Source organism: Pygoscelis adeliae, unplaced genomic scaffold, assembly GCF_000699105.1.
Source record: "Pygoscelis adeliae isolate BGI_AS28 unplaced genomic scaffold, ASM69910v1 Scaffold52, whole genome shotgun sequence".
Classification (NCBI taxonomy): Eukaryota; Metazoa; Chordata; class Aves; order Sphenisciformes; family Spheniscidae; genus Pygoscelis; species Pygoscelis adeliae.
The window spans coordinates 980321-1007318 of NW_008824285.1; the positions used below are offsets into that span (position 1 = coordinate 980321).

Sequence of the window (26998 nt, forward strand, 5' to 3'; positions counted from 1 at the left end):
AGTAGGAGCATTGCTACCTGTCAGTACACAACTACATAAAGGCCATCGTGCCAAAGAACACAAATGTTTGTTTTGGAAGAGCAATATGCTAAGAAGTGCAATGACTGAGAGAGTCTGGGAAGGACGTAAAAGCAGGCACCTCAATTCTCATAGAATATGCTTTGCTTAAATCAAACAAGACGTCTTTATTTTAAAAAGAGTGATTTAGAAATGCTCTGCCTCCACCAATAAAATGTCACATGCAGTAATAATCATGGCAAGCAGCAGAAGATGGTAATAAAGCAATGGTTCTGCTCTTTCGTCCTTTGCTGTTAACATCTAGATTCACTAGTCAGTGCTTGGACACTGCAGTACCACAGATCCAATTAAGGCAGCCCTTTATGTACCTCCTTAGGCATGTGCTTCAGGGCTTCCCGATACAGGCAAGGCTTATTTATGTGGTTTAGCTTATAATTGGATCTTCTCAATATCTGGGGCAAGGATTGTTATTATTGACATAACTTCTGGGAATCCATCACAAACAAAAACCTCATAATTCTAACCACTCTAAAAGCAGGCATGATCTCACAGCCTTGAGCAACAGAACTGAAATTCTTCATAACAGGAAGGAGGTTAGCCATTTGATTTAGAACCAGTTGTATGTTAAAAATATAAAGTACTCCAGCAATAAAAGCACACACATTAAGTTTTTCCATAATTATCACGTTTTCACTGACCATACACCACAACTGTCGCAGACATGCTCCTTCTCTTGGCAACAATGTTGGCAGCCATGCAGGTATAGTTCCCAGAGTCAGACAGACGTGCCTGTCGAATGATGAGGTTGTGGTCTGCTCTGGTGTCAATGTTCTCATCCAGGTTGGAATCTATGGGCTCCTCATTCTTTAGCCATTCCACCTGGGGAGGGATGGAGCAGAGAAGAACATGAAGCAGGAAAAGAAAAGATGGAAGCAGGAAATCTGCAAAATTGTATTTCAGTGATTTCATTAATAAATGTCATTGCGGTCTTTATTATGAACATTAAGATAAAAACGAAGCTTGGGTGGGATTCCCAAAAAGGTAGACATTCACAAATTCAGAAAAGGAACTATTTCTATTAACAGTGGCACACCAAATGAAATATTAGAACATAATAAAATAACAAGTAATAAAAGAACAGGAAAAAAAAAAGGGCAAAGAGCTCGTTCAGAGTTGCAAGGGTGTGGATTATAAGGGAAACGTTATTTTTGTTCTACTGGGAGAAGAGGAAGGAGAGATGAGGAAGAAGAGGATAGGAAAAAAAAAAGGAGGAGAACAATTAATCACACTTTTCCTTGTGGTATTAGGTAGTTAGGAGGCTTTAATATTTAATCCAAGGAATCAAGAATTGATGATAAAAAATACTGGATCATTCTAGTTGAATATATTTCATTTACCTCCTGGTTCTCTTCACCATTAAGTATTAAAGCTTGAACCAGAAATAATTTTCTTAAATAATTGCATCTTATTATTTCCTCTGTATTTGTTCTTGAATCTATATGGTGTATTTTGTTTTTATTGTAACTATTCATTTATTCAATTATTGTCCTATTTAGGAGAGCCCTTTTGGCTTCCCTAAGAGAATGAAAAAACAGGGGGAAAAGTCTGTAAACCTGTAAAGCCAGACGAAGGCGCTTGATGCCTTGGGCTAATGACCTCATTAATCTCATAGGGAAAAACCTCTTTTGACTCAAGTAGCAGAAAGAGAAACATGACCAATGGAGATGACCAGTCCAAGTGAAAGTCAGCTAATGATTGCCACTTCTCCACCCCCCACCCCCCCCAAACCTCAGAGGAAGGCGGCGTGGGCTAGTAACTTAGAAACGCAGATTTTTACCCAAAGAAAATTCAAGAAAATCTCAACCGAGAGAGAATAAGAAATATTTAAAAATACCGCTCTCAATATACAGTGCTTTACATGTTCAAACAATTGGACAATGATCAGTTAAGCTTCCTAATAGATTGTGATGACATGTAATAAGTATTATTAATTCCACTTTTTTTGAGAGAGAAACAGGATGAAATCGCTTGACATCACACACAGTGGAAGAGCTAAGCCATCATAATGGATTCCCAATTTACATAAACATTCTTAAACCAGAGACCATTAGTATTTGTTGTCAAGGTACATAAATACCGTGAAATGCTGTGTATAATATATTTCAATACATCTTCTCTAGTTCACCAACCAACATATCTCTGAGTATACCCAGGAATTAACTGCAAGGCATTTCTCTACTTGAAACATTAAAAAAAAATAGTTAAGGCATAGTAAGCTGCTGTTACAGAAGTGAAAAATTAAAAATAGAACCAGAATCAAGAGATTCTGTTAAAAGACTCAATAAATGTGTTATTTTAATAGCTTTTCTAGACCTGAAGGAAGTATGGCTGTACCCTGAAGTCAAATACCCTTCTCATCTCAGTTCCGATGAATAACCTCGTTTAGGAACTTGTGGAAAGACTTGGAACTTTGTGGTAATGAGCTTATGGATTTGCTAGCTACAGGCATTCATTAGCACACTGTTCCGCGCAGATGGTCTGCAATTTGTAGATTTTCCAGTTTATAAACAAATCTGCAAAAGCTGACCATCAAAGCCAATTAGATTTCATGCCAGACAGCAGGTTCCCCTTCCAGTAGCATCAGTCATTTTGCTTAGCTGGGGACAGAAGGTGTGTGACTGACACATCCACAGCTTCTCATGTCCCGGCACCACAGCAGTCAGCTGGGAACTTACCTTGAGAAGATTCTAGGTCTGTGGCACTGTTATCCTACATTGTGACTATGGAATTAAATAAAGTGATTATTTTACACATCTGTCAAAAGAGGCATTACCTGAGTATGAAGTACATTATACATTTCATACCGAAAGTAGTTAAAAGATTTTAGCTCTGTATACTTTTCCTCAAACTGCAGTTAACCAAAAATGGTAACAAAGACAGAATGCCGCCTTCAAAGCTTACATTAAGCGTTCAAGACATAGCTGTGTATTTCTGCATTCTTACAAAGCTCTCTCATAATGCTGTTTTGTTTTTCCTCTCCAATCTTAACTTTTTTTATTTTTTAAACAATCTCCTTCACAAAAGTTTAACGAGTTTTGGGACCACATGACTTTGTATGCTACAGTGCACATCAGAACAAACATTTGGAGCGAAGTTTCAAGGCAGTGAGTTTCTAAGGTATGTCCCACGACATCAACGGAGGCAGTGCCCGGCACAGGTACACTTATTCAGGTAAACCCTGAGGAGATTTTTCACCAAAAGTCTCACTCCCTGAATTTGCTTTCCTTCGTATTGTTAGGAGATGCAATCATGCTTTGTCATGAACTTAACACACCCAGTAGCTTAGGCATTCTAATTTCCATTGCTAGAAGCATCCCAGGAAATCACGTGGCTAGCATTCATACTCATTGCCTTTCATTCCCCCCAAGCTCAGTGGCACGGCTGACACTTTCACCCGTATTGACCACAGATGGCCAGGCACAGCTCCGGAGCTGTAACCAAACAGCCTTACTAAATCCAGTAATGCTGAACTCTTCCCTTAATGAATGTATTACATTTCCCTTTGGTCTGAGTAAGACGAGGAACAATCAAGTAATCCATTTACTATTCAGTTTCCCTTCTGCAGTTAACTTTAATACTGATTATCAGAGGGGGTTTCAGCAAAGAAACTAGGAATGCAATTTAAATTATGGAACAGCAGCACTAGCATAAATCAAGTGACAGAAATTCAGTGGCTGCAGTCAGAATTAAACTCACTTTATGTGCACTGTAATGACAAACGTAGTAATGTTCAAAGAAATGACAAACATGTCTAGTATTACTAGAGTTCATTATTTCACGAGTATATATATAAATTTTGCATTTTGACTCTCATCAGGTCAGGGCCTTTTGCGGGGTGGTGAGGGGGCGACAGGAGGGTTCAGGGTCCTTGTTACTGTTACACTGGCACTTCGGGCTATTTTTCTCATAGACAACTTTTCCAGGAGGGAGCGCACACTGATCCACTGAGTCTAGGACCGCAAGGCTTGGTGAATGAAAAACATTTACATTAATGCAAAGCATTTAAAAGAATGATGATCACGGTGAAGGGAGAACATTAAAAAGACAGAACATAAACATGAAAGTGTTGAGAGATGTGCGATCCAAAGCTGATTTGAAAGTGAGGGCATGCATTGCCTTTTGCATATCCGGAGGCTTGATGACACTGTGAATACTCATCTTTAATTCCAGCCTCCCCCTCCCTCGAAGAAAAAGCAGACATTCAAACTCATTCACTGCCTTTGCCTCAGCAGACAAATGCTTTCAAAGATGGAGAACTAAGGGATGAATTTATAGAATAAACTGATAAATATGAAGGAGTCACGATGACAAAAGGTTGTTGTTACTTGCAGTGATGCAACCTTTGGAGAAATTCAGTGCACACACAAATACACACAAAAAACAATCAAGCAAAATAAAGGCAACAAAGAAACCTCCAATGTCTCCGTACTGAAATGAGGCACGGCGTTCTGAATTGCCAGCTTGCAATGCCTGAAGAGTAGACTCAAAACTCATTAGCATTTAACTTCCCCCACTTTATCATCAGTGGAGGTCATACAGTTGCTTGTAACGCAATGAAATATAGTTCTTTTTAAGAATTAGTCTGTCTGAAGATCTTAAATGTTTCTATCTTGAACTAGACTTAAAAACTGCTATAATATGCCATAAGTATATAAAGTTATCTGATTTTTTTCCCCTGAAATTAAATCTGCTCAGAATTAAAATACCCCCATCAATTTCTAACAAAGGCTAATCACGTAATGATCTACAAAAGAAATGCAGGGGCAGATATGGATTAACTCAGCTACTGCATATTGGGTGGCAGCAGATGAATTAGCATAATCATAAATTTGTTCCAATTACAGAAAGCAATTATCAAAGACCAGCTTACAGCATTATCAAAGTAAGATCAGTTAAATACACCATATCCTAGGTAGTTTATGATGGGAGTTAGCAAACTCTTTTTCTTTAAAAATAAAGCTTATCCCAACTCAGCCATATTTCTGTCTACTGTGTACAACGTTAAAACAGCCTGTCAGCTTCACATCGCTGAGTCTCGCTGTGCTTAGTATGTGCAAAATAAATAATGTATGCGTGTCAGCCTTATTTATGTATGTATCCATACAGATACTACAGACATACATCTTCTGGTTGCCATATAGCAAATTCAGACGCACTGGGGACTCGCAAATACCCATGAGAATATTGATGGCGGCAGGAACATAGCTGAGCTAGAGTCGGTAGGAAAGCTCTGGCAAAGGTTGCTACGGTTCCCTTAAAACTCTGCCCATTTTATGGGTTATAGTTGTGGCTTCTGTGGGAACAGCATGTCATGCCCCAAAATCTCAGCTGCTTTTGAGCCTGATGGCAATATCACTGGGAGCATGTTATTTCACTTTGGCAGGCACTGTGTTAGGACTTTACACAGATATCATCCGTGTAATTCCAGGAGAAAAGCTGACTAACTCCAGATGAGGAAATAACATTCTTCTGGCTAAGCATTACTCCTCCCTTGCCAAATTTGAGAGGGAGGCTATACAGCTGTTAAACCTCCTGTAAGACTAAAGAATATTCTTACTTGCAGTAATAGAAATTACTTTTTTGTTTGCTTGGTTTTAATACCAGACTTATTATTTAAACCTTAAAGATGAGAGCAGGTCAGATATCAGTTACAGGCCTTAAATGATTTGATGCACTAAGAGTCCTTCATCAATTGCTCAATCTAATTTAAGCATACTGAGAGCTGGCTGCCCATGACTGAATTTTCTATTCTTTCTAGTGTATCTTGCTTGAGACTATAAGGAGATTTAATACCCAAAAGGAACAATACAACTCAGTTCTTGTGGGCACACATGATAATTTTGTAGGTCAGAAGACAAAAGACCTTGGTACTCCTGTTTTTAGATTATGCTATCCTGCCCTTTAAATACAACATCTGACTTTCTCATGTGGTCAATAACCAGAGTACATATATATCAAAGATAATATAGTTAGAATGTCAGCTCCTCTTGAAGAGAGAATCAATTGCTTTCTCGATGCAAGATAAACGCTTCATGATTTTAAGATGGAAAAGGTCAACACCTGACTTATGGCAGCACAAATGTTTCTTATAGCATAGTCAGTTTACAGATTTTAAATATTCTTTCTCTCAGATCGAGAAAGTAGTAAACACATCCTTAACCTTCCTTTAAACCAATACCACTGTTCATTACGTTCTTAGAGAACAAGCCAATATTTGTATCTTTTGGATAAAACTCTTTTGTCAGTCCCAGACTCAATATTTTAAACGTAAGTACGACAGACTAGCGTTTAGAAAGTATGGTAGAGAATGCAATGAATAAATAGGTATATTGCTGCTCATGAGATTGCAGATAACTACACTAAATACAACTCTCTTCTCTGATATCTTACGGTTCCCTTGCAGTGAGGCAGAGGCTGTCTTTTTGTGAACCAGACAAAACCTGAAGTAGTGCACCAAGGAGTGTGACCAACCAGCAAGTTTACAAGTGACGATGATGGTAAGTATTTCTCAGATATTTGGCCACACCTGACTAGATGTTAATTTAAAACCAATGACCTGAGATGAAGTGTTTTGTAACCCTACATTTTGTCAGTGGCTCATATATTTCTCAAGCATTTTTTTGTTCTGATTTCTTTATTCTCAAATTTGTTCTTCCTCCATACGTCTGCCTACTGTAGCTGAAGGTGCACATTGTCTTGTCTTTACTAACATTAGCTCTAACTTCACAAGGGTCAGAACCCTGTATCTGGTAATAAATGTTACCCAAAAAACACATTTAGTCTGAAGCTGTTGAAAATACCTGTGATACAGAAGACAAAAAAAAGCGTGTTGGGGGGCAGAAAGGGAAAAAGAGACGGAAGTCTTGATGCATAGGCCATTTAAAGAAAAGGTAACAAGAAATAATCTGGAATGTAGGTGCATTTTACGTCTGTGTCCATAATACCTGTTTGACATATCCATCATCTGTTTTTTAATTAAACATTCCTCCCCTCCTCAACTTTCAATGAGAGGAGTAAAGTTTGCACATGAAATTTTGACCTGACAGAACCAAGCTATCCAAACTGACAAAAATTCATTAAAATATGTCTCTTAGAGACACCTCTTTGGATCTTAATTCTTCTTACACTGCTGTAATGACAACTGCAGAACAGTGAATGTTATCCTGAAGTTGATTCCAATACCATTTTTGCTGTTGCCCATGAAGGTACTTAATTAATTCAACATAAATAATACAGAAGGCATCTCTACTTGAGCTCTTAGCTCCCTAAGAACAAAAATAACACTGTTACATATACAAAAGAACTAGGCAATACCATATTTTCCCTTCTAGAATCTGACTTTGCATTAAAAAAAAAGAAGGAAGAAAAAGGCTGAGAACTTCTAAAACTCAGAATATCTAATTTGTAGCTGAAAGCTTTTTTTTTAACTGGAGAAGAAAACAATTTGAAGTTGATTTCTTTTCTACAAAAAAGTTTCTTTTTATAGAAAATGTTTGCAATAGATTCTCCTGCACATCATGATTAACAGCAGGTATATCAGGCTTCTGACACCTTCTTCACTGACTCTAGAGGAGCAAGCCTAGGGAGACTGTATCGCTAGGCTAACGTTAGCTTTTATGAATATTCCCCCCCCAATACTAACCAGCTCAGGCCTCTGGCTAGGAAAAGTTCTTTCCACCTTACCATTGATTTAGGTCTTGTATTCCCCCATCTTTAAAAGCCTTATTAAAAATGGCTTTTTCAGTGACCTATAATGTTTAGTGGAAGAGAGCAAGATACATTCCTTTCAAATCTAGCATGAAACTCCTGTTTCTGAAAATTCAGGTGTGTCTAAGCTGGAGAAATCTTCCTTGATGTTACAGTTAGAATGGATGAGTATAGGCAGGGCAGGTGCTCCAATTACAGTGATGCATTAAGATGGCAGCATATCTTTGTTACAGCTTTACTTTGCTTTCTACCCTAAGACTCAAACAAATAAGTAGGAGAAGCCTCCATCGGCATAAATCTTGTGGGAGATTAATAAAAAACAAAAGCCAGTCTGCTGGATACAAACCATTCATATCTACCTTTTGGACCACATAGTTATTTTATCAACACAATCAAAAAACATTAATCTTCCTTGCTAGGAGCCTATCGCTAGCAACACACAAGAAGCAGGTCAGCTGTACCTGCTGCATTTTTTCAAATTAATCCACTGAGGGAATACTGTTACCAAATCGTTTAATCACAGCACTGTCATACTGTTCTGGTAAGCATATTTTCCCTTCATTAGATTGAATATATAATCTCATTACATAAATCTGACACACTGACTAACTCATAAATCAGCCTGGGCTTTTGTTGGCTGTACTGTGGAAAGCAGCACAGGAATCTTCTCTTTCGTAGAATCACAGAATGGTTTGGGTTGGAAGGGACCTTAAAGATCATCTTGTTCCAACCCCCCTGCCATGGCAGGGACACCTTCCACCAGACCAGGTTGCTCACTTCACTCTTTGAAGAGATGCACTCAGTTGTTGCAAGAGGGATCATCTGAAAACTCAAGTGCTGCATGCTGCTAATGCACATTTTCTTTATTATTTCACTTGATGTGGCATGCAGCTCGTATATTTGCTACATAAACCTCCAATAGCCAGGGAAGCCAAGAGACATGACATTCACTCAAGGCACTCTATATACCATAGCTCATACTCTGAGCTATGTCCAGTTTGCAATGAGCATTTTTGTTTGTGTGCTTTAAAATCACAACCAAAAATTCCTATCGCTGAAAAATCCAGAGGAGGGGAGAAAGGCTAACACGGGAGGGGGTGAGTCAAAATGAAATTAAAAGATGCTTTTGAGTAAGTATAATGGGAAAGGTGACAGCCTGTACGTATATGTCAATTTATAATGCTAGAGGTGGGCAAGGAGTTGACTCAGACATGCTATTTTAAAACATTGCTATAAAGATACATTGCTAAATATGCCATTGCTAATGGTACATTGTCTGATTGTTAAAGATCTAATTGGATCCCAAGTAAGTTTATCTTTATTCCTATTTTTGGAGGAATAAGCATCTAACGTTAATTGGAATACTGCATGCAAAAATTATGAATGAATCAGCATTAATAAACCCAAAGGTTATTATGTAGGCTTATATGGTAGTTTTCCAGTGGGGCAGTGGACACAAATGACTTGACTTCAATTATTTTATGGTAAGCGGAAATAAAGGATCTAGTTGAAACTCAAAGCCTAGTCCCTTGACTATAAAAGCTCAGAAAAATAGGTGAACAGATGAGACTCATCTAGAGCTTTTCTTTTTCTAGAAACTCAGAATCGAAGGATATCTAGTAATCCACAGATCTTGTTTTAAAAGTATGCAGTGCACACTGTATGTTTCTCAGTATTGTGAATTAGGACGCTTAGAAAGAAGCAAACAGCTAAAGGCTCCAGGGAGGGTGTTCATGGTGCCACACCAGCGAGGTTTTATTTGTTTTTCAATGCACAGACATTTGGAAAGTAATTATAAGTGCAGTTGGCACCGAGAAAACATTTTTAGATAAGATCATTGGAAATTATATTTACAGTGTTTTGCTAACATGGCATCCTGATAGGCAGTATCACATTTATACCAAATTCTTAGAGATAAGGAAATCATCACAGAAAGCTTGCAGTAATTGAAAACAAAGAGTACAAATAAAGAGATCTCTTCTCTTGCACTTCTAACTGCTTCTGATCAAACATCACTGCACGGCATTACAAAACCCAGCAGTATCCCTATCCATGCTTCAGATTATTGCTCTCAAGAAAATTTAGAAGAAAGGTCCAAGTCTTTGAAAACTGAATGTCAGGAGTATTGCTCAGATAGCACACTAGTAAATGTGAATACGATCCTGCCTAGAACTATAGTCTCTATTATTTGCTTTCAGTAATCATACCTGAGATTAGTTGGTTAGTTCTCATTATTTGGTTGGTTGTGTGGCCTCCTCATCTCGATTATCACAGCAACTTCTGTACTCCTGTTCTGTACATTACAGCAAACAAGGCTATAATTTTACTGTTCTCAAGAGTTATGGTGAATCATTAATACATAATGTTGCTCTTTTTTGTTAGCAGCCTTCAGGTATAATAATCTCAAGAATGTAACTGTGAGAGATTACTAACAGAAACATCCTTTAGATCTGTTAATGAATCATCTTTTTCTACACACTGGAAAAAATATTTAAATTCAAACTCTATAGAGAAATACAATTGTTAGTTAACAAATGTGTAACATTTATGCTGTGTCACTAGATGCATACTAAATGCAGCTGAGCACCAGATTCACAAATTACTGCTTTCTCTTATAACATTGTTTGCAATTAACAAGGGCATTGATCTATGTCCAGAGAGGTAAAACATTCCCTGAACCTTTAATGTTACAACATTTCGGTTTCACAGTACTCTAATGATATTTATTCCAGATTATAAAATGACCAGCACAAGTATATTGCATCAGCAGAGTCTGAATAAAGAGAACCCTCGCTATGTTAGACATAAAAGACATGTTGTAAAGAAACACAACTAGAAAGTGCAGTAACAAATATAACTGCTACTTTGAAGTTACTAAAGATCCTGAAATTGATATCTAGTAGTGGGTGTTTCCTCATACCAGGTTGGTTGGCTGGGTTGACTATTTCAACCTATCAACAATCTTTTCACCTCTGAAAGAGCATAATCTTTTTTTTTAAAAGGATGTAAGTTTTCCCCTTCCTGTGAAGTTAAGAAATCTACCTATAAGAGGATAAATTTTCTTCTTAGAAGCTTATGTTTGTATGTCTAAATGGAGCACCCAGTAACTACAGTAGGATAAAACACCGTATAATTATTAGATGGTACTGCTTTCCTTTGGTCCCATTGTGATATACATCAAGGTTAGTCCAACTGCATTGTAACTACATACATACGCACATATATACATCTCTATACACAGAGAAAGGTAAAAATCCATTTGCATTAGGAGTATGTTCAGTGTGTGTGTTGGTGATGGGATTCAAGAGCTAAGACGTGTTTGGAAATATGCAATTAGACTGAGATTTGGATAGGAACAAGGAAATCATAAGAATCTTGGCAAAAACTGAACATAAGGACATGTACACATCTCCCTTGCTTGTGGGAGAAGACAAGTGGTTGATCAGAAAGGATCAATGTATTTGGGGACTCCTCATTTTGAGAGGGAGACAGTTGGTAGAGGAGCTTCCTTAGACATAAAAGGAAAATTCAGTTGCACAGAACTCACAAAAATAAAAAGGAAGAGCAAGAACAGCTTCAAGGGCGATTAACAGACTAAGAAAAAAAAACCAACAATATGAGCACATGGGTTCATCACAAGATACTCGCCTTCTAGCAGATGACATTTGAATCTGCACTAAAGTGTAGTAGATACGGAAACACTTTACTCCAAGGACATCTTGCATCTTCCCCTCTCGCCTCTCCCCTTCTTGATTAGAGCGCTAGTCACAATTGACAGCGAACCAGCTGCTCTTGCTCTGACTGTGAGAGGGCAATTTAGCAAAATGGGCACGGATGTGAGAGGATCAAAAATCACTAATGCAGTCTGTTTTACCTCATGCCAAGCTGTGTCCTGGTTAGCAGCAACGCTCTCCCAGAACCCGCACTCAGTCTAGAACTGACTCCTAGCGGATCGTTCCTTCTCACACTCAATCCTCCCTGCAGTTCTTCATGCACCTTCCTTCTTTTGCTCCAGCACAAACTGTACCATACGTTCCTGACAACTTTGGCTAGGAAAAAAAACAAACCCAAATCTAAGAGAAGTTTTCTCTGTAGCTTTGAAGACATCATATATCCCTCCTGCCTGTTTCTGAATGCATAAAATGGGGAAGGTTTGAGAAATGCTCTGCCGTGCTTCTCTTTCCCAACGACCCTTGCATCTTTTCCTTTCACAACAGCCCACTCCCCGAGCAAAAGATACCACATTTCTGAATTCTAGTTGTCCACGTGACATTGTCAGGTCTTTGTAAAAGTACATAAATACATCAAAAATCAGAGGATAATACAGCCTTCTACCAAATAGATTTGATCCTTCTACTCACAAACCTTCACTTTCAGCATTCAAATTCAGAACTTTGAATCCCACTGAAAAGGGAATAAAAGCAGCTGCACATGAAAGTATTGTGCAAAAGTGCTATATGCTCTTCACAGACTGAGAAATACAGCAGGTTCATTTTATTATGAAGTTATAAGTATCGGGAGAAGATTGCCAAACATGCTGAAGATCTAACCTTCAGGAATCAGGGACAGAAAAAACAAACAAGACCTCTAGGCACTAACACAGCAGTAGTAAATAACCACCAACAGTCATTCCTCCTGCTGACCAGAACAATAGGCCAGTATCGATAAAGCCTCCAACTATCTTGTTTGGTCAAAACGTACACCATAGTGAAGTTTTCAAATCCTTGTAGGACTCTTTCACACAATTACCTTTATTATTTATAATTATAAACATAACGATAAAGTCTTATAACTTATCCTTTCATGTTCAAGCATTCAAAATTAAGAATATTGCTGAAAATAGTACCAGAAAAGTATATGCCACTACAAAACAGTACATCAAAAAAAGAAAAGCCCCAAAGCACACATCTTTATAAAAAGGACTTATCTATTCAGGAGAACTACAAAGTTATTTCACTTTTCTTCCCTCCTCATTTTAGCAATCTAATTCAGAAGTGTTTTGCTCCAGCATTTCATGACCTCAGTAGCTCCTGGGTGTACTGATTTACTCAGAACAAGTCAAATCCCAGAAGGAAAACAAACATTTTTTTCTACTGGAGGAAAACACAGTACACAGTTCACTTGCTTGCATGAAATCCAGCACATGTACTCATTTTGGAGAGAACATCCAAGGATTTTTTCAAATAAAGGGTATACGTGCAGGAAGTAAGATGCTTCCGATAGCTGCAAAATGTACAAAATCAGCAAAAGAGGCGCCTGGAGATATCACTGAGACGACAAGAAGAGAGCTGACAAATGCCATTGTTTCCAATAATTGGTACAGGTGAAAAACGAAGTGACAGATTTAACACATTCAAACAGCACAGTGGTAGAATAATGGAGAGGAATACAATCTCAAACTGCGTATTAGCATGGCAGAAGGCAACAAACACAGTCTAAGTGTTCCTCTTCTCTCTAGTGGCTGGTCTAAATGGGAATGAAAAAGCTGTGGCGGCTTCTAGTTAAAGGAACAGCTCTCCACTGCAACTTGGTGGAGTTCTGCATACTCATGGTAAAGTACATGAGTTCAAACCATGCTAAATACCTCTGAGCTTGATTTCCAAGATAAATCAAACACGTATCAGAAGCAGGGTTTCCACAACATTGGTACATTGGGTACTTCTTCTGGCCGGTAGACATACCAGTGATGAATGACTGGTCCAGTCAAACAGACTACCTCTTGGGCACAGGTGTGAAAACTAAATTTAGGTGATAGCTCTGTTACAGAATGAGAACAAGTGTTGATCTAACACACAGAGTCTCCAAATAAATAGGTTAGTTTTATGCAGATCTCATACAATCTATGACTCCCTGAGATTGCTCACGTATAACGCAAGGTATTTTGTCTATGAGGCTATGGAGATTGGCAGGTCTTTTATGATGAGCTTGAAGAATGGGCAGCAACACTGAATACATGAAAAATGCTCAGGGCATCCCTACAAGAAGCCATGTAGAAATACCTCTTGACTCAAATAATCAAAAGGCATTTTATCTGCCCATGTCACTTTGTTAACGCTACAGTTTAAAACAATATAAGACAGTCAAAGTCTTAAAACACATTGTATGTGGAGGCTCAACAGCCAGCTACGTGTGACTCATGCAGCACACCTGGCTGACCTTGTTTGCTCATTCAAGTACGGTTTAAAAGGGACCTTTGTTTGCTCGTCAGCTGTCTGCACTGGAAACAAGGACAAACATTAGGAAAAAAGCATTGCATTGACAACATGGGGCCTCCATAACATTTCAGAGTTGCCAATGCCCAAAAAAGAGCATCCAAAATACATCCAGTTCGATGTTAAATAGTTTAGCAGTAAAATAAAAAAAAATGTGATTGTAACAAGGCAAAGAGAAAAAAATAAATTCACCATTAACTTAAGTTGCACAACCAGATATCCCAATTTATGTATAATTGGTTGTGTTGCCCTGAAATGTATACAGCTAACAAAACCCACTAAAATGCCTGTAACATATTTAAAAGACTACCAGTTCTATGCAAAACCATGTCCTTTTTATTCCCCGCTTACACAGAATAACTGTGAAATTTAAGGCTTTTTATTTTACCATATTGAGCAATAGCATTAAAGTGGTTCTTACAAGCACTGATCATCACAAGCCTTTTTTGCCTTTGAAACCTGTTCTTTGTTTGAACCTCTACAGAGTATTACTCCAGGCTCTGTACTCTGTGTATTACAACTGCTGTTGTAATCGATGATCCAGGTTGAGTAATCCATGATCTAGGTTGAGTTAAAAAAAAAAAAAGTTCAAGGCATTGAAGATAAAGTACTTTAGGAAAAAAGACAGAGAGATCATACTGAAGCAGACATTTCTCTCGAAGAAGACAGGTGATGAAGGGCAAGGCATGAATACTAGATTTGACCAAAGATGAAACAGCATATAAAATAAACTAAATCTTGATTGTTTTTGTGCTGTCCATGCTTCTATGAAGCAGTCACAGGCTTGAACAAAAAGGCTTTAATTGAGCAGATGTTTTGTAGAATAAAGAGGCCCTACATATTATTAGATTGCCGTGTTCTGAACACAATCAGTCCAGACCAGCATGTCATGTATTATCCATTATAACAGCATAAAGTATGAAAAACAAAAATGATGAAATTGCTCTTAAAAGCAGCTAAAAATCTGAACTGCACAGGGCACATTTGTGTCTGTGTGTGTGTTTGTGTGCAACGGAGAGAAATGGCAGAATTTTAAAACGCAGAGCAAATAAAATTGGAGAAGAAATTACTAGAATAATTAAATGAGCAATTACAAGTAAGCTGCCGCATGGTTTCAGTAGAATAGAATCAACATTTAGAGGTTGTTCTGTTTCATTCCATAGGTTATGTTGAGAACTGATAAACGGAGATTAAAGGGAAGGCAATCTGATACTTCTAAAATCTGTAAGGACTCTTCAATAGAATTTTATGTTCTAAGTGGGTTCAAAACTGCTTTGTCCACACATGCAGCTACTCAGTTTCACTAGCCTAGTAACTGCTGCTTTAATCTGTGGCATTTTTCACCATACATACAGTGTTGGATGGTGTCTAATAAAAAAAAAAATCTGAATTTCTTTGGATTCTTGGAGGAGTAACAGGAAAAAAGTAGTAATGATGTACATATCTGGAAGAAATACCTATCTTCCCCAGCTAAATGAGTAATTCGTCCTCAGTCTGCAAGTGGTGCTGTAGTTAACAAACCTTCACTCTCCAAAGGCAGACTTAGACAATTAAGTCTATGAAAAAACATGATCTGTTCAAGGATTCACACAATGTGGCTTGACTCTGGAAGTGTTTCTTGCATTCGTATGTGTGTAGTGACTTCCAAAGTGATACCTGTACTTTATAATTCTTTACTACTTTATGCCAAAACTGATCTTATATACAATTACACATGGAAAACACTCCTAAGTTAGATATTTGTGCAATTCTTAACATCTCCAGAAGATGCTGTGGGATATGATATATATGAACTGTCATTAAAATGTTGCTTCTAGAATAGGGTATTTTTTTCATTCATAAACGGCAATACCACAGAGTATACATACCAATCCAACCAGAAATTTAAGATAGTATATTTGTCAGACGGCTCTCACCAAAATGACCTGAAGGGTACATATGCCCTGCTGCAAGTGTAGCACCTCAGAACTTATTGATCATTTTAATACCTTTATATCTTAGAAGTCTGACCTGCTAACCATCATAATATAGCATGGATTATTTCAGGGTGAATGTAGCTGTTTAGAGACATTAGAGCAATTACCGTTAAACTTGGATTTGTAATATGACCAATTTCTGTTCCAGAAACAATACTCCTCTTTAACAGTTTGGAGTAACGCTTCAGTAGTAGGCTGAAGATCTGAAGTGTAAGACGACATTCCCTCCCGCAGAGGGGGGAGCGCTTTAGAGACCTTAGAGTGTTAACGGCATATGTGCTACCAACCAGCTACAGAGAAACAGTCACGGGTTCTGAAATGTTGAAACCTACTTTTCATTACCAACGGTAAGAGTTAAGAATTTGCATAATTCCTTCACAAAGCAAAAGGAATTTATTTCACTGTTCCAAATGCAATGTCATCTAATTTTGTCATGTCTGAGTTAAATATTAAATTTCTTAAAGCTTCCCATAACTTTATGATTTTAAAAATGTGCATGTTGGCTGCAGTGCTTGCTTAAAAGTAAAACCAGTCTATAGGAAGAGCTTTGATGTGATAAATAATCATTGAGACATACTGCACATACCCGAGCTCAGCCTTGAAAGTGAAATGTCTTCGGTGAAAAATGAAACACATTTATTGTATTTGTAACTAATGTACCTTAAAAGTAAAGCAAATATTGATATTCCAGACACAAGACCCAAGATCTATAACTAACTGTATAAAATGCATGCTGTTTGCATTCAGTAATCTTACTCTGTTTTCTATAACTAGAAACAAGATTCATTGAAGACTATAATTCACTAGCCTTTTTTGCCATAGTGTTTTACTACAATACCATTATCCTGCCGTATTACATTTTACCGTATGTGTACAAGTCCCATAAATACACAAGCCTATGTAAAATAGGCAGCAATGACTCACTGCTTTTGGAATACTTGCAGGTTTTGAATTTTATGAGAGTTTCACATTTTGTTGATGTGTTTGCAATGGAATATGTACTGCCCAGAAGAGAAATGGTTTTACATTTCCATTAGAAGCAATAGCAGTAAATAAACCATCAGAACTCATGCAGATATTCACTGGAACACCTACAGCAGTCCATTAAAATGTCAAAATCTGTGTTAAACATTTGAAAAAGTAACACTGGATACAGCACATTTAAAACTTAAATATATGCATCTATTAAAAGCTAAAGATATTTTAGAGTATTCCACAAGCCTCTGCAGAGCACTCAACACAAGTTTACACTCATCACTAATAGTTTAGCACAACAGCTGCCCTTTTATTACAAAAAACCCCCCAAAATCAGACAGTAGATGTAGAAAGAGCTGCAAGTTGCTACTAATGCTCAAATATGAGCTATTCAGAGATTTAGTCTCAGAGAGTATTTATGTATAATAAAAGGGATTTAGAATAAATTTTAAGGTCAACTTCTGCTCAGATTTGCGCCTCATGCATCACAATGGACTTCAATACTGTTACCCATCAGGCATTTCTAGTTGGGAATTGGCTTCCCTGAGCTAATACCATATTCAACACAAAACCGCAGGTCTTACATTTAGCAGCGTAAGAACTGCAGCATTGTTGTAGTAAAGATGAGCAGAGTCTAGTAAGCTAAAGATTTTTTAGTTTTGTTTTTATTTATTTGAAAGCCTGAGGTTTGTAAACACTTATCTTGTGTATGTGTGTATATATATATATAAAAACGCTGACAACACATGGTTTATATGGCACTTCAATACAAAGGGACAGACATTTCTAACAATATAAATCTACAGTAACTACCAGCAATGACAGAATTTATTAAATTCACCCCAGGCCAACTGTGAGCATTTCAATGGCAGTTTTAGAAGGTGCTCCATTTCACAGGACTATCAGTTTCACACCCTTCTTCAAATTTAAGACGTACTAAGTTCACATTAAACCCAGGTCTCAAGAAGGTGATAGAAACTCCTTCTGATGGCTAATGTCAGTACAGAATATGGAAGCTCACTATCCAATTAAAGAAATATTTAAAAACCTCATTATCAAGTCCACTGAATTAAACAGGAACAACCTATGACAGCTTGAGAAATTTAAAGCCCTTTTGTCACTGGTGGAAGATTCAGTAGTAGTATGCCTCCAACGTACCACAACACCTGTCCAAAATAGTGAAAGGAACTTAAAACCAGTTGTCTAAAAAGATTACTAGCTACAAAAGCAAGCACTTTTTTTGCCTCCCATGCCAAAAATAATTAATATTTTACTCTCTGAAGCACTAATAAGGTAGAACATACATAACAGAGGTTATCCTAAACTTAACTAAATGGATATTGACCGAGCATTTTCCAGGTTACAGTTCAAGACTGGTTTGGCAACAGTCATGAAGTGCAACATCACGACTACCAAGAACCAGACAGTAAGAAGGAATTACCATCAGTGAACTAGAGAGGATGTTATAATTTATTCTGTTGCTGACTCTGTCACAAAGCACCAGGATCTGTTAGTCACACTGATTCCAGATGCTACACCTAAGCTGGTACAGAGCTGCATAAAACAACAGAATCAAGTTGTCTGTCTTCATTGTTTCACTTTGAAAGTAAATGATTGTGTCACTGAGAGGCAGTGACTCCAGTGCTCAGTATGTTCTTAAAATTAATAGAAAGAAAAATATCCTTTGGCAAGAGTACAGGAAAACACTAAGATATGATTAGGGTTACCACTCTGCCAGCATTACGGATATGAAATCTTACCGAAGTTGCTTTATATAGTCAAGGTAATAGGTATGAACAGCACTGTATCATGTTAATGGCAGGACTGTAATACATAGAAAATAGCAGTACAACACGTATTTCTCAAGGATGAGGGCTTAATACCCATTTAGAAACTCGCAGCTTGCATCTCCATTGCTTTGCACTTCGTGTATCGATTTAAAGCTGAGATTTGTAAAAAGCGGCTGGCGGACCTAGCCTGGCTGGCTTAGGGACCCAGATGTGTTCAACTCCTTGAAACATCTTTGTGAACCTATGTGCAAAGGGTTACAGAATCTTAGATAACGTGGTAGCATCTAAGACTCGTATCATCAGACTATACATGGCATCAAGTGCAAAATCCACTTTAGTTTCCTAGCCCTGCAATCTGGAGCACTCAAATGCTGTTTTACACCCCTGGGGGCCCCAGGGGAAGCCATGCTGAAGGTGAACAAAAGAAAAAGGACCTCAAAGAGTATATGCTTTAGAGAAGAATTATTTAAATGCAGGAGGAGGAAGGAGGAGAAAGTATTAACAGAATGAAGGAGAGACTGAAAATGCTAATACTCAGCAAATACAGAAAGAGCAGCAAGCTTGCCAAATGCAGCAAAAAGGAGGATCTATTTTTGATGTCTTCCACCCCACCCACCCCCAAAAAGCAGAATTTCAAGAAACTGAAGAGAACACAGACTAGAGGAAAAACTATTTAAAGAAAGAATAAAAGTAAAGGTCAGCTGAGCAGATAAGGAAAGAATATGTCAGGAAATTCACTTGAGAAGATGTCTAGGAGAAGAAACAAAAGGTCTTATATATTATACTCTATAAAATGGAGCACTGCTTAAAAAAATCAGAATTACATGAACAGACAGCAAAAATCAATCTATACCACTTGCTGACTGAACCACACACTGAAGCTCTGACTTCAGCGTATTACTACTTGCATGATCCCAAGATGGACTGCATAATTGCCTCCTGATAAACCTTTTTCCAGGATTGGGATGAATGAAGAGAAAATGCCCAAGAACTTGAGAAGCAGGGGTGGGGAAGTAAACAGAAAGACTGCTGAACTCCATTAGGCACTATGCAACACATTCTCTCTTTTTTAAAACGGGCTAAGCTATGCCTCATTTGCTCCAGCCAGTCTTCATTTCACATTTTCAAGGCTGAACTGTAGCCATTTATAAGCCTTAACACAGGACTTAAGAGCCTTGGCTAAAGCTGAATGCAGAGTATATTTTATGCAAGGCTATAGGTTAAGGATACGCTCTCAAAGTCATCTAAAACCAGTGTAATGCTTTCTTAGTGTGAGACAAAGGAGTGCACCATGAATAACTGCTGTGTCTTCCTAGGAATAATGCAAAGCAATAAAATAAACTTACACAACAACAATAAACAAGCACAAAATATATACAGAAAACATAGCACTGTGCACTGGAAAAAAAAAAATACAACCCAGGTATGAGAAGCACTTTACCTCAGTAACATGATGACCTTTTAATGGCAGCTGAGGCTAGTCATACATGGGGCTGGCTGCCCACTAGGACAAGAATCTGCAGATATATATTTAGACATGAATTGATGGGCTATCTGATCTCACAGAGCCTGGCATGTAGCCACGTGCTAGCCCAAGGTGCCACCATGACTGAATAGGCATGTAGGACCTCAGCTAAGCTAAGCTGCTCTGCGCCAGACCCCGGTAAAGGTTTCTTTCTAATAACCGAAGTTTGTGTGTGAAGGGAGGCTACCGGTAAGTCAGACTAGGAGATAATGCAGCTCGAAGAAATGCATCACGTGTTATGTCACTGTCAAATACACTGCTTTTAAAAATGTCTTTTTAATAGTGAAGCCCTTCTTCCCTTCACAAATTTCTTCAAAATGTTCCCAAAACAACAAGCTGTATATAATGAATAAGGTTAGTCTTGTGAAGAGATGCCGATAATCAGCAGCAGCAAGGCTAAAGATGTTGCTGTGGCAAACTCAATATTCAACTCCACAATTTCTGAGAGGAGAACTCAGCCCCCCCTTTCCTCTCATTTTCATCATGCCAACAAAAATCAGAAGTAGTTCCTCTGATATCCTTGGAGTGAAACAGTCTCAGCAATACAAAAATCGGGTCCAGAGGTCCGAGCCCAAGGTACCCACCTCGCAGCCTAACCAGAATGACCAGCAGACAAGGATTCATCAGAGTTTAGCTGATTCCTATACTATACAACTGCCTCACTGCATACACTCCAAGCTAAATGAGGCCTCTATTGCACACAATTAATAAACATATCTATGGGGAGAATCTGTTGTGGAGATTGAAAGCCAGAACTGTCTCTTCCCTAGGCCAACTCTGCATCAATAGTGAAAGAAATGGCTCTGGTCCCATCAAGCCTGTGCCAGCAGAGACTCTGTTATATTTAAATCAACATTTGCCACAGCAGGGGATTATCAGATGCTCTACTTAAATGCTGGATTTTCTTTATTTTGATGTTTAACTCATGAAAAACTGAATTTATTTGGGTTGGGTGCTGATGCCTGCAAGCACAGCTGCTCGCCAGCTCTGTTTTGCTTGCCACGTGAATGCATGCGAAGAGGATTTAAAACCTTTTTCCGGTCTGCCTAGTGTCAGGATTTGGGTTTTCTTACTGTCTTACTGCTGTGGCAATGCACCCAGAATCCCCAAACCCCCAGCAACCTCCCAAATCAGAGACGTGCAGAATTTTCTCATGTTCCCTTCTTCATAGGGGCAAACTCTGGAGATGAGAAACCTGCTAACAAAGGCTGCAGAGACAGAAATACAGGGTGGGCTACAGAGTGATTGAAGACAGCTGACCTGGACCTGTGGATAAACAGAAAGGCAGCACATTCTACGAGCAGAGCCACGGTGCTCCAAGGGATGGTATGTGGTATTACCACATTTAGAGGTAGGTGCCTATGGTGCCCATACAGAATTCAGAATGGTTTCATAATTTGCTAAGGCTGTCTAAACTATTTGAAAGGGTAAAACAATAGGTAATACCACAGTTACTCAGTTTTCTTGACTGCTGTTGGCACTTGAGGTTTTATTATTAGTAAGATCAGGCATGTTCAATAGTATTTCATGCACAAGAGATGGACTTTGGCTCCATGAAGAGTGTAATCAAATTCTTGGAAAGCGAATGCAGATTTAGAGAGATGCTCCTTTATATGTCTTTTACTTAAGACCTAGCTGACACAAGCAACTGAAATTTGCTGCTAAATGAATCAAGACAGTACAGTGCATTTCAAAGCAGCATTAAAATCAGCGCTTGCCTCAGCAGGATTTGGTGCTCCTGATTCATGCCTATATAACATTAAAGCTGAATTAGAATACTGCCGTTCTTTTTTGTAATCCTCCTTGATTGTTTGCTTTCACTAACGTGTTATTCAGCTTAAAGAGTATTTACTAAAACTGAACTGTACGAGCATGCAGAGCATCGACAATGTCACATGAGCTTCCGTTATCTGTAAATTATTTTATACACACCAAGTTTTAAGCCATATACAGTTTAGATACATTTAAACTATGGATCCAAACCTTTAATCCATATTCTTCTAACTCCTTTTATACATATTGTGTGCGGAAATTAACACATATAAGCAAACTTAATTTGGGTATTTTCATTGCTACTGGTGATGAGATATGGAAGCCTTACTCATTCTGGAACAGATGGTAGAAACAAATTTCTCCCAACAAAACTAAACTTGATCTAGAGGAATTCTCTCTAGAGAACCTCTCTGTTAGGTTCGGTCTTGATCGCTGTATGGTCTCTGTGTCATCCCTGCTGTCCCACCCCAAAAATAAATTTAAAAAAAAAGGATTAGCACTGAGAGGCACCATTGGCAAAGATGCTGACTGTGATGACAGCTCAAGAATTCTGAGATGTGGACCCCTAATGCTGCTACTCGGTTAAAAACTTCTTCCTGCACAAAAGCACAGTAAGGGGTTGCCACTGATGGCACATAATGGCATAAATATGCCTGGGAAATGCTGATATATTTAGTAACAAGTACCTCTGCCTACCAAGAACTGCTGAGATCCACTCACTCAGTTTTAAACAAGGAAACATTAGTAGTAGCTAAAATCACGTAGGTGAAAATATTTGAGGAGTGACTAGAAATGTAGAAAGGAATAGCGGGAAGGAAAGGCTCTTCCTCCTGGTAATTCTGAGGAACCTATGATGTCAGCCATCACTAAAAAATATCCCTGCTTTCCACTTCTTATAGGACTAATGACAGGATTTTTCAGATTAAGCTATGGTGTAGATCAAGAACATTTAGCTTTAATGCTTCTATCCTTAGATTTAAGAAATCTTCAGTGCCTATAAGCTGCAGAAAAACAATTCCAGAGATAAAGATTTATATTCTTGATAACGGGGCAGGCTCACATAAATAATTGAGCTGAACTTAAATTTCATTCCAGCTGTAAAGCGTCTGCCTCTTATTGAGCTGCATTGCATGATGAGAGGTTTGACTACATCAGTCATTCATAGCCATTGTCAGAAATAAATTGCTAGATTAACTTGTGACTATGGCAATCACAGGAAATGTGCGCTTTTTGGGAAAATAATGTTCCTGAACTTCTGCACTTGATGGAATAATCAAAATCTTCCCAAGGGATTCAGACAGATATTGGCATGGTAACGTGAAAGGGGCTGGAGTGTCCTATCCATTTTGTTTTCATTTTGCATTTCCAGGTCCATGCAGAGTGTGGATTAAACAAACAAACAAAAAACAATGCCACAATTAGCATCTATTTTGCATCTAATGAAACAGAAGTCGACAACTACTTTGTCCGTAGTTATTTCAAGCCTTACATTTCCATCTAGGGCTTCATCCAAACTCTAATGAAATAAATTCTTGGATCAGAACCATAGATTCGTTGCCAGCACTGGGTTTTGAAACCTTCTACACTCCTCAGTACCCACATAACAATTATTGAGGAAGACTTGCAGGCTATTGCAGTTATTTCTCATCCACATGTTTAACAGGGCAGGTCGGCTTTAACGTGAAAATACCAAAAGACTTTATAACCTCAAGCTTACTGCCACAAACCAGAGACACTACTTATTTGAATCTGGTACCCAGTATCTGAAGACACTGAATTATTTCCAGTAGACTGTTTACTTTGATGAGCATAGAATTAGCCTTGCATCCTGAGCCTTTATGTGAAATTTTATTTGTCCAAAGCAAATATGACCTGTTAAGATTTACAGGCTTTATTAGCAGCAATAACAATTTTACAATCAACATCAGTAAATCAGGGTTTGTTGAAAACTCTACAATTTTTACCTGTAGAAAGCAATTAAAATGTCAGTTTTTCATTGGATATAATTCCTGTCATAAAAGACAGATATCCTGTTTAATTGTTGAGTGTAAAGCAGTGTAGCTCAAATAATTCTAAAATTCTCAGTAAAATTCCAACAGTGTTGACTGAGAATCATAATTTTTTCCCAAATGGCTGAATTCCAACCAAGATAGCATTTTTGGCTATTTAACTACACAGAAATTGGAAAGCAGTCAAATGTATGCAATCAGTTCAGCAAACCATACTTGTTGGGTAGAATTGTACCTATCATAATTCGTTTCTTTTGGTCTTAAAGAAAACACACAGATTTTATATAATTTTTCACTTGAAAACTTTCTGCTCACCTTTAAATGCTGTATTTTTAGAATAAGTAACAAAACCAAACTGACGTACATGGTAGCATACTCTTCAAACTATGAAAATAGTCAATGTAGAAAAACATACTACAATCTCCTAAGGAAGGTACTAGGATCCTTACCACGTTAAAGAACATTCCGTCAGTGAACATACAGTGTAACGCAAGACACAAGGAATACTTGAAGGCTACAAAGTTTTGAGAGTGTATATTAGGCAATTGAACAGAGGAAAAAAAGAGTGGTGGGTAAAAGGGAGCTGAATTCAAAACCAGCTCTGACTAGAACTGGGAAGCCTTTGATAGTACTTACACACAGGACAGAGAGAGACCTAGAGCAGCATGTTTGGAAGGGAGAGTGGGGGAAGGAAGAGGAGGACGGCCAGAGTTTGAAGGCACTGGACAAGGCAGAGTTCCTCCATGAAAACTGGGCTCCCAAGGCTGACACACACCACCAGGACTGCAGGTCAGATATGTTTCCACAGCCAGGAAAGACATTTTGCAGTCAAGTAGAGGCCACATCACTCTTCATTTCACCTTGTAACTACTTTTTTCCAGCCTTTTTCCTATAACTCTGCACTTGATTTTGGGCATTTTGTTAATAAACATTCACTTGTTTTACTATAAAGTCTGTCTAGTTTGTGGAACAAGGAGAACCAGGGTGAAAGGAATAAGCCAAAGTCAAAATTTTTACCACAGAGACAGCAAATCTATCTGAGACAGGATACACTGGCAATCTGGAGGGATATGCATTCAGAAAACCTGGTTTAGCAGTGCACATTGTCTGAGAGGAAAAGGTCACTGAGGTTGCCAACTGGTGGCTTTGAGGAATCTCTGCAGGCAGTGATTACCATCCCTTCTGCAGAGAGTATGGGCAATGAATCCCTCACAGACCAAGGAAGTTTAGGCCATTACACCTTTGGAAGTTTGTTTTGTCTACAAAATAGACATGTTTACCAGAATACACATTTCAATAATTTTGGCAATTCTCTGTAATGCAGTATCCATTTTTCTAGTTACACTAAACATGAATAAAAATAATACACAGCTGAGGAGAATGTAGTAGCAGAAATTTGAATGACAGAGTAATGCAGATTAGATGCCTAGATACAAATTCATCTACTCGCCATTCTTACTTCTAACTCATTTTCTTTCTGGTCTTTAACACTTCTACCTGATTGTCAGTGTGTTTTGCACCCCAGTTTGCTGCATTTCTCCTCTCTTTATTTTCAATTGCATCTGCTCAACATGCTTCTCCTTAAAGAAAAAGACGCAGGTTTCTTTAGAGTTTATTTTTCATTGCTTCTTTTGTTCCTTCAATTAGAACATACCACAGCAGTAGTGGAGATAAGGGGCAAAAATAACTCTGAGTGATACTATTTGTCTTACTCATCAAAAGATGCTAAAGAGCACACTGCAGAGCGTGCAATTAGAAATACAGCACAGTATTACCGGGCTGCTCCGCAGCTCTAGCCCTGTGGCTGAGCCTACACTGCAGCCTGAACGTGGTGACTGTAGCTCACCCAGATACACAGGAGTTCGGTTTAAACTACTGATCTCAGTCTTGCCATGGCAGCACTGGCTGAAGACTACCACCACCAGTCTGCTTTTTGATAGGTAAGAACAGTGTGATGCCACACTGGCTGCCACCATCAGATTTTCTTTTTTTTTAATGCCTCTCTAGCAGATATTTAAACACAACCCACTTCAAACATCTTCCCCCAAGAACAGTCTGGCTATTATCATTTTAAGGCATCCCCATTCATTTCCTGTTAAGAGTCAAGTCTCCTGACAAAAAACATGTTTAAAGCTAAGCAAAAAAACCCCAAATTATTATTTGCAGCAGATTTTCTCTCTCCAGCAACAATTTATCAGAATATTTTTAGGGTTTTTCTTCTTTATTTTTCAATGAGAAAAGTCATTTCTGAGAAAATAAGTAACAATCTCTTTTCCGTTTGTAAGCATAAAACTTGAAAATTTTATCAAAACTAGGATTTTTTCAGCAAATGATCCTGAATTTTTATAAAAAGCTGTACTTTTTTAAAACTTACATAATGAAAAAATACGTATTTAAAGCAGTCAGTGAGAGAAGAGCACTGTAACCAACACTGGACCTTGAAAACCACATGGTAGCTAAGCCCTTTCTGCTTCTCTCCCCATTTCTCACCAGCCCAGGAGGCATCAGCCACCAGCAGTGACACTGCACAAAGCCTCACCTCAGCTGCAGGGACTCCCTCAGGTGGCCGACAGTGGAGAACGATCATCCCTTCGATAGGAACCTCCTTCCCTTGTGGGTCTTGCTCAAAGTTTTTCCGTAAATCTGCAGAGTTTAATGCAATAATTCATTACACCTCCAAAAGCCATTCCTCCCCAAACAATACTATGTATGTAGGCTGCAGAAGTGAGCAACAATACCGCTTTGCCATATTCTTCTCTTAGGTGTGTGTATAAAGCAACGGACAACCGAGAGCTACTAATTCTTCCCCAGAGGAGAGGCAGAGAGATCCTATCGTCTTTAGCTGTGTTTCCTTTTCTCCACCTTTAAGAAATGATCTGTGGGTGACTACAGAGACAATCAACATCAGAACCCACAGACTCTGTGGTTCCAGTTGTGCGTTCAATCTCTCAAG

At 38.3% G+C, this 26998-nt stretch overlaps 1 protein-coding gene across 1 annotated transcript in view; it reads right to left on the reverse strand.

Annotated features, from left to right (window-relative positions):
• The window catches only part of UNC5D (unc-5 homolog D (C. elegans)), a 94930-nt gene that overhangs the window by 48030 nt on the left and 19902 nt on the right, over positions 1-26998 (reverse strand). Inside the window, 2 exon segments of the mRNA XM_009318632.1 lie at positions 717-897; positions 26585-26688. Of these exon segments, the coding sequence (XP_009316907.1) occupies positions 717-897; positions 26585-26688 (285 nt within the window).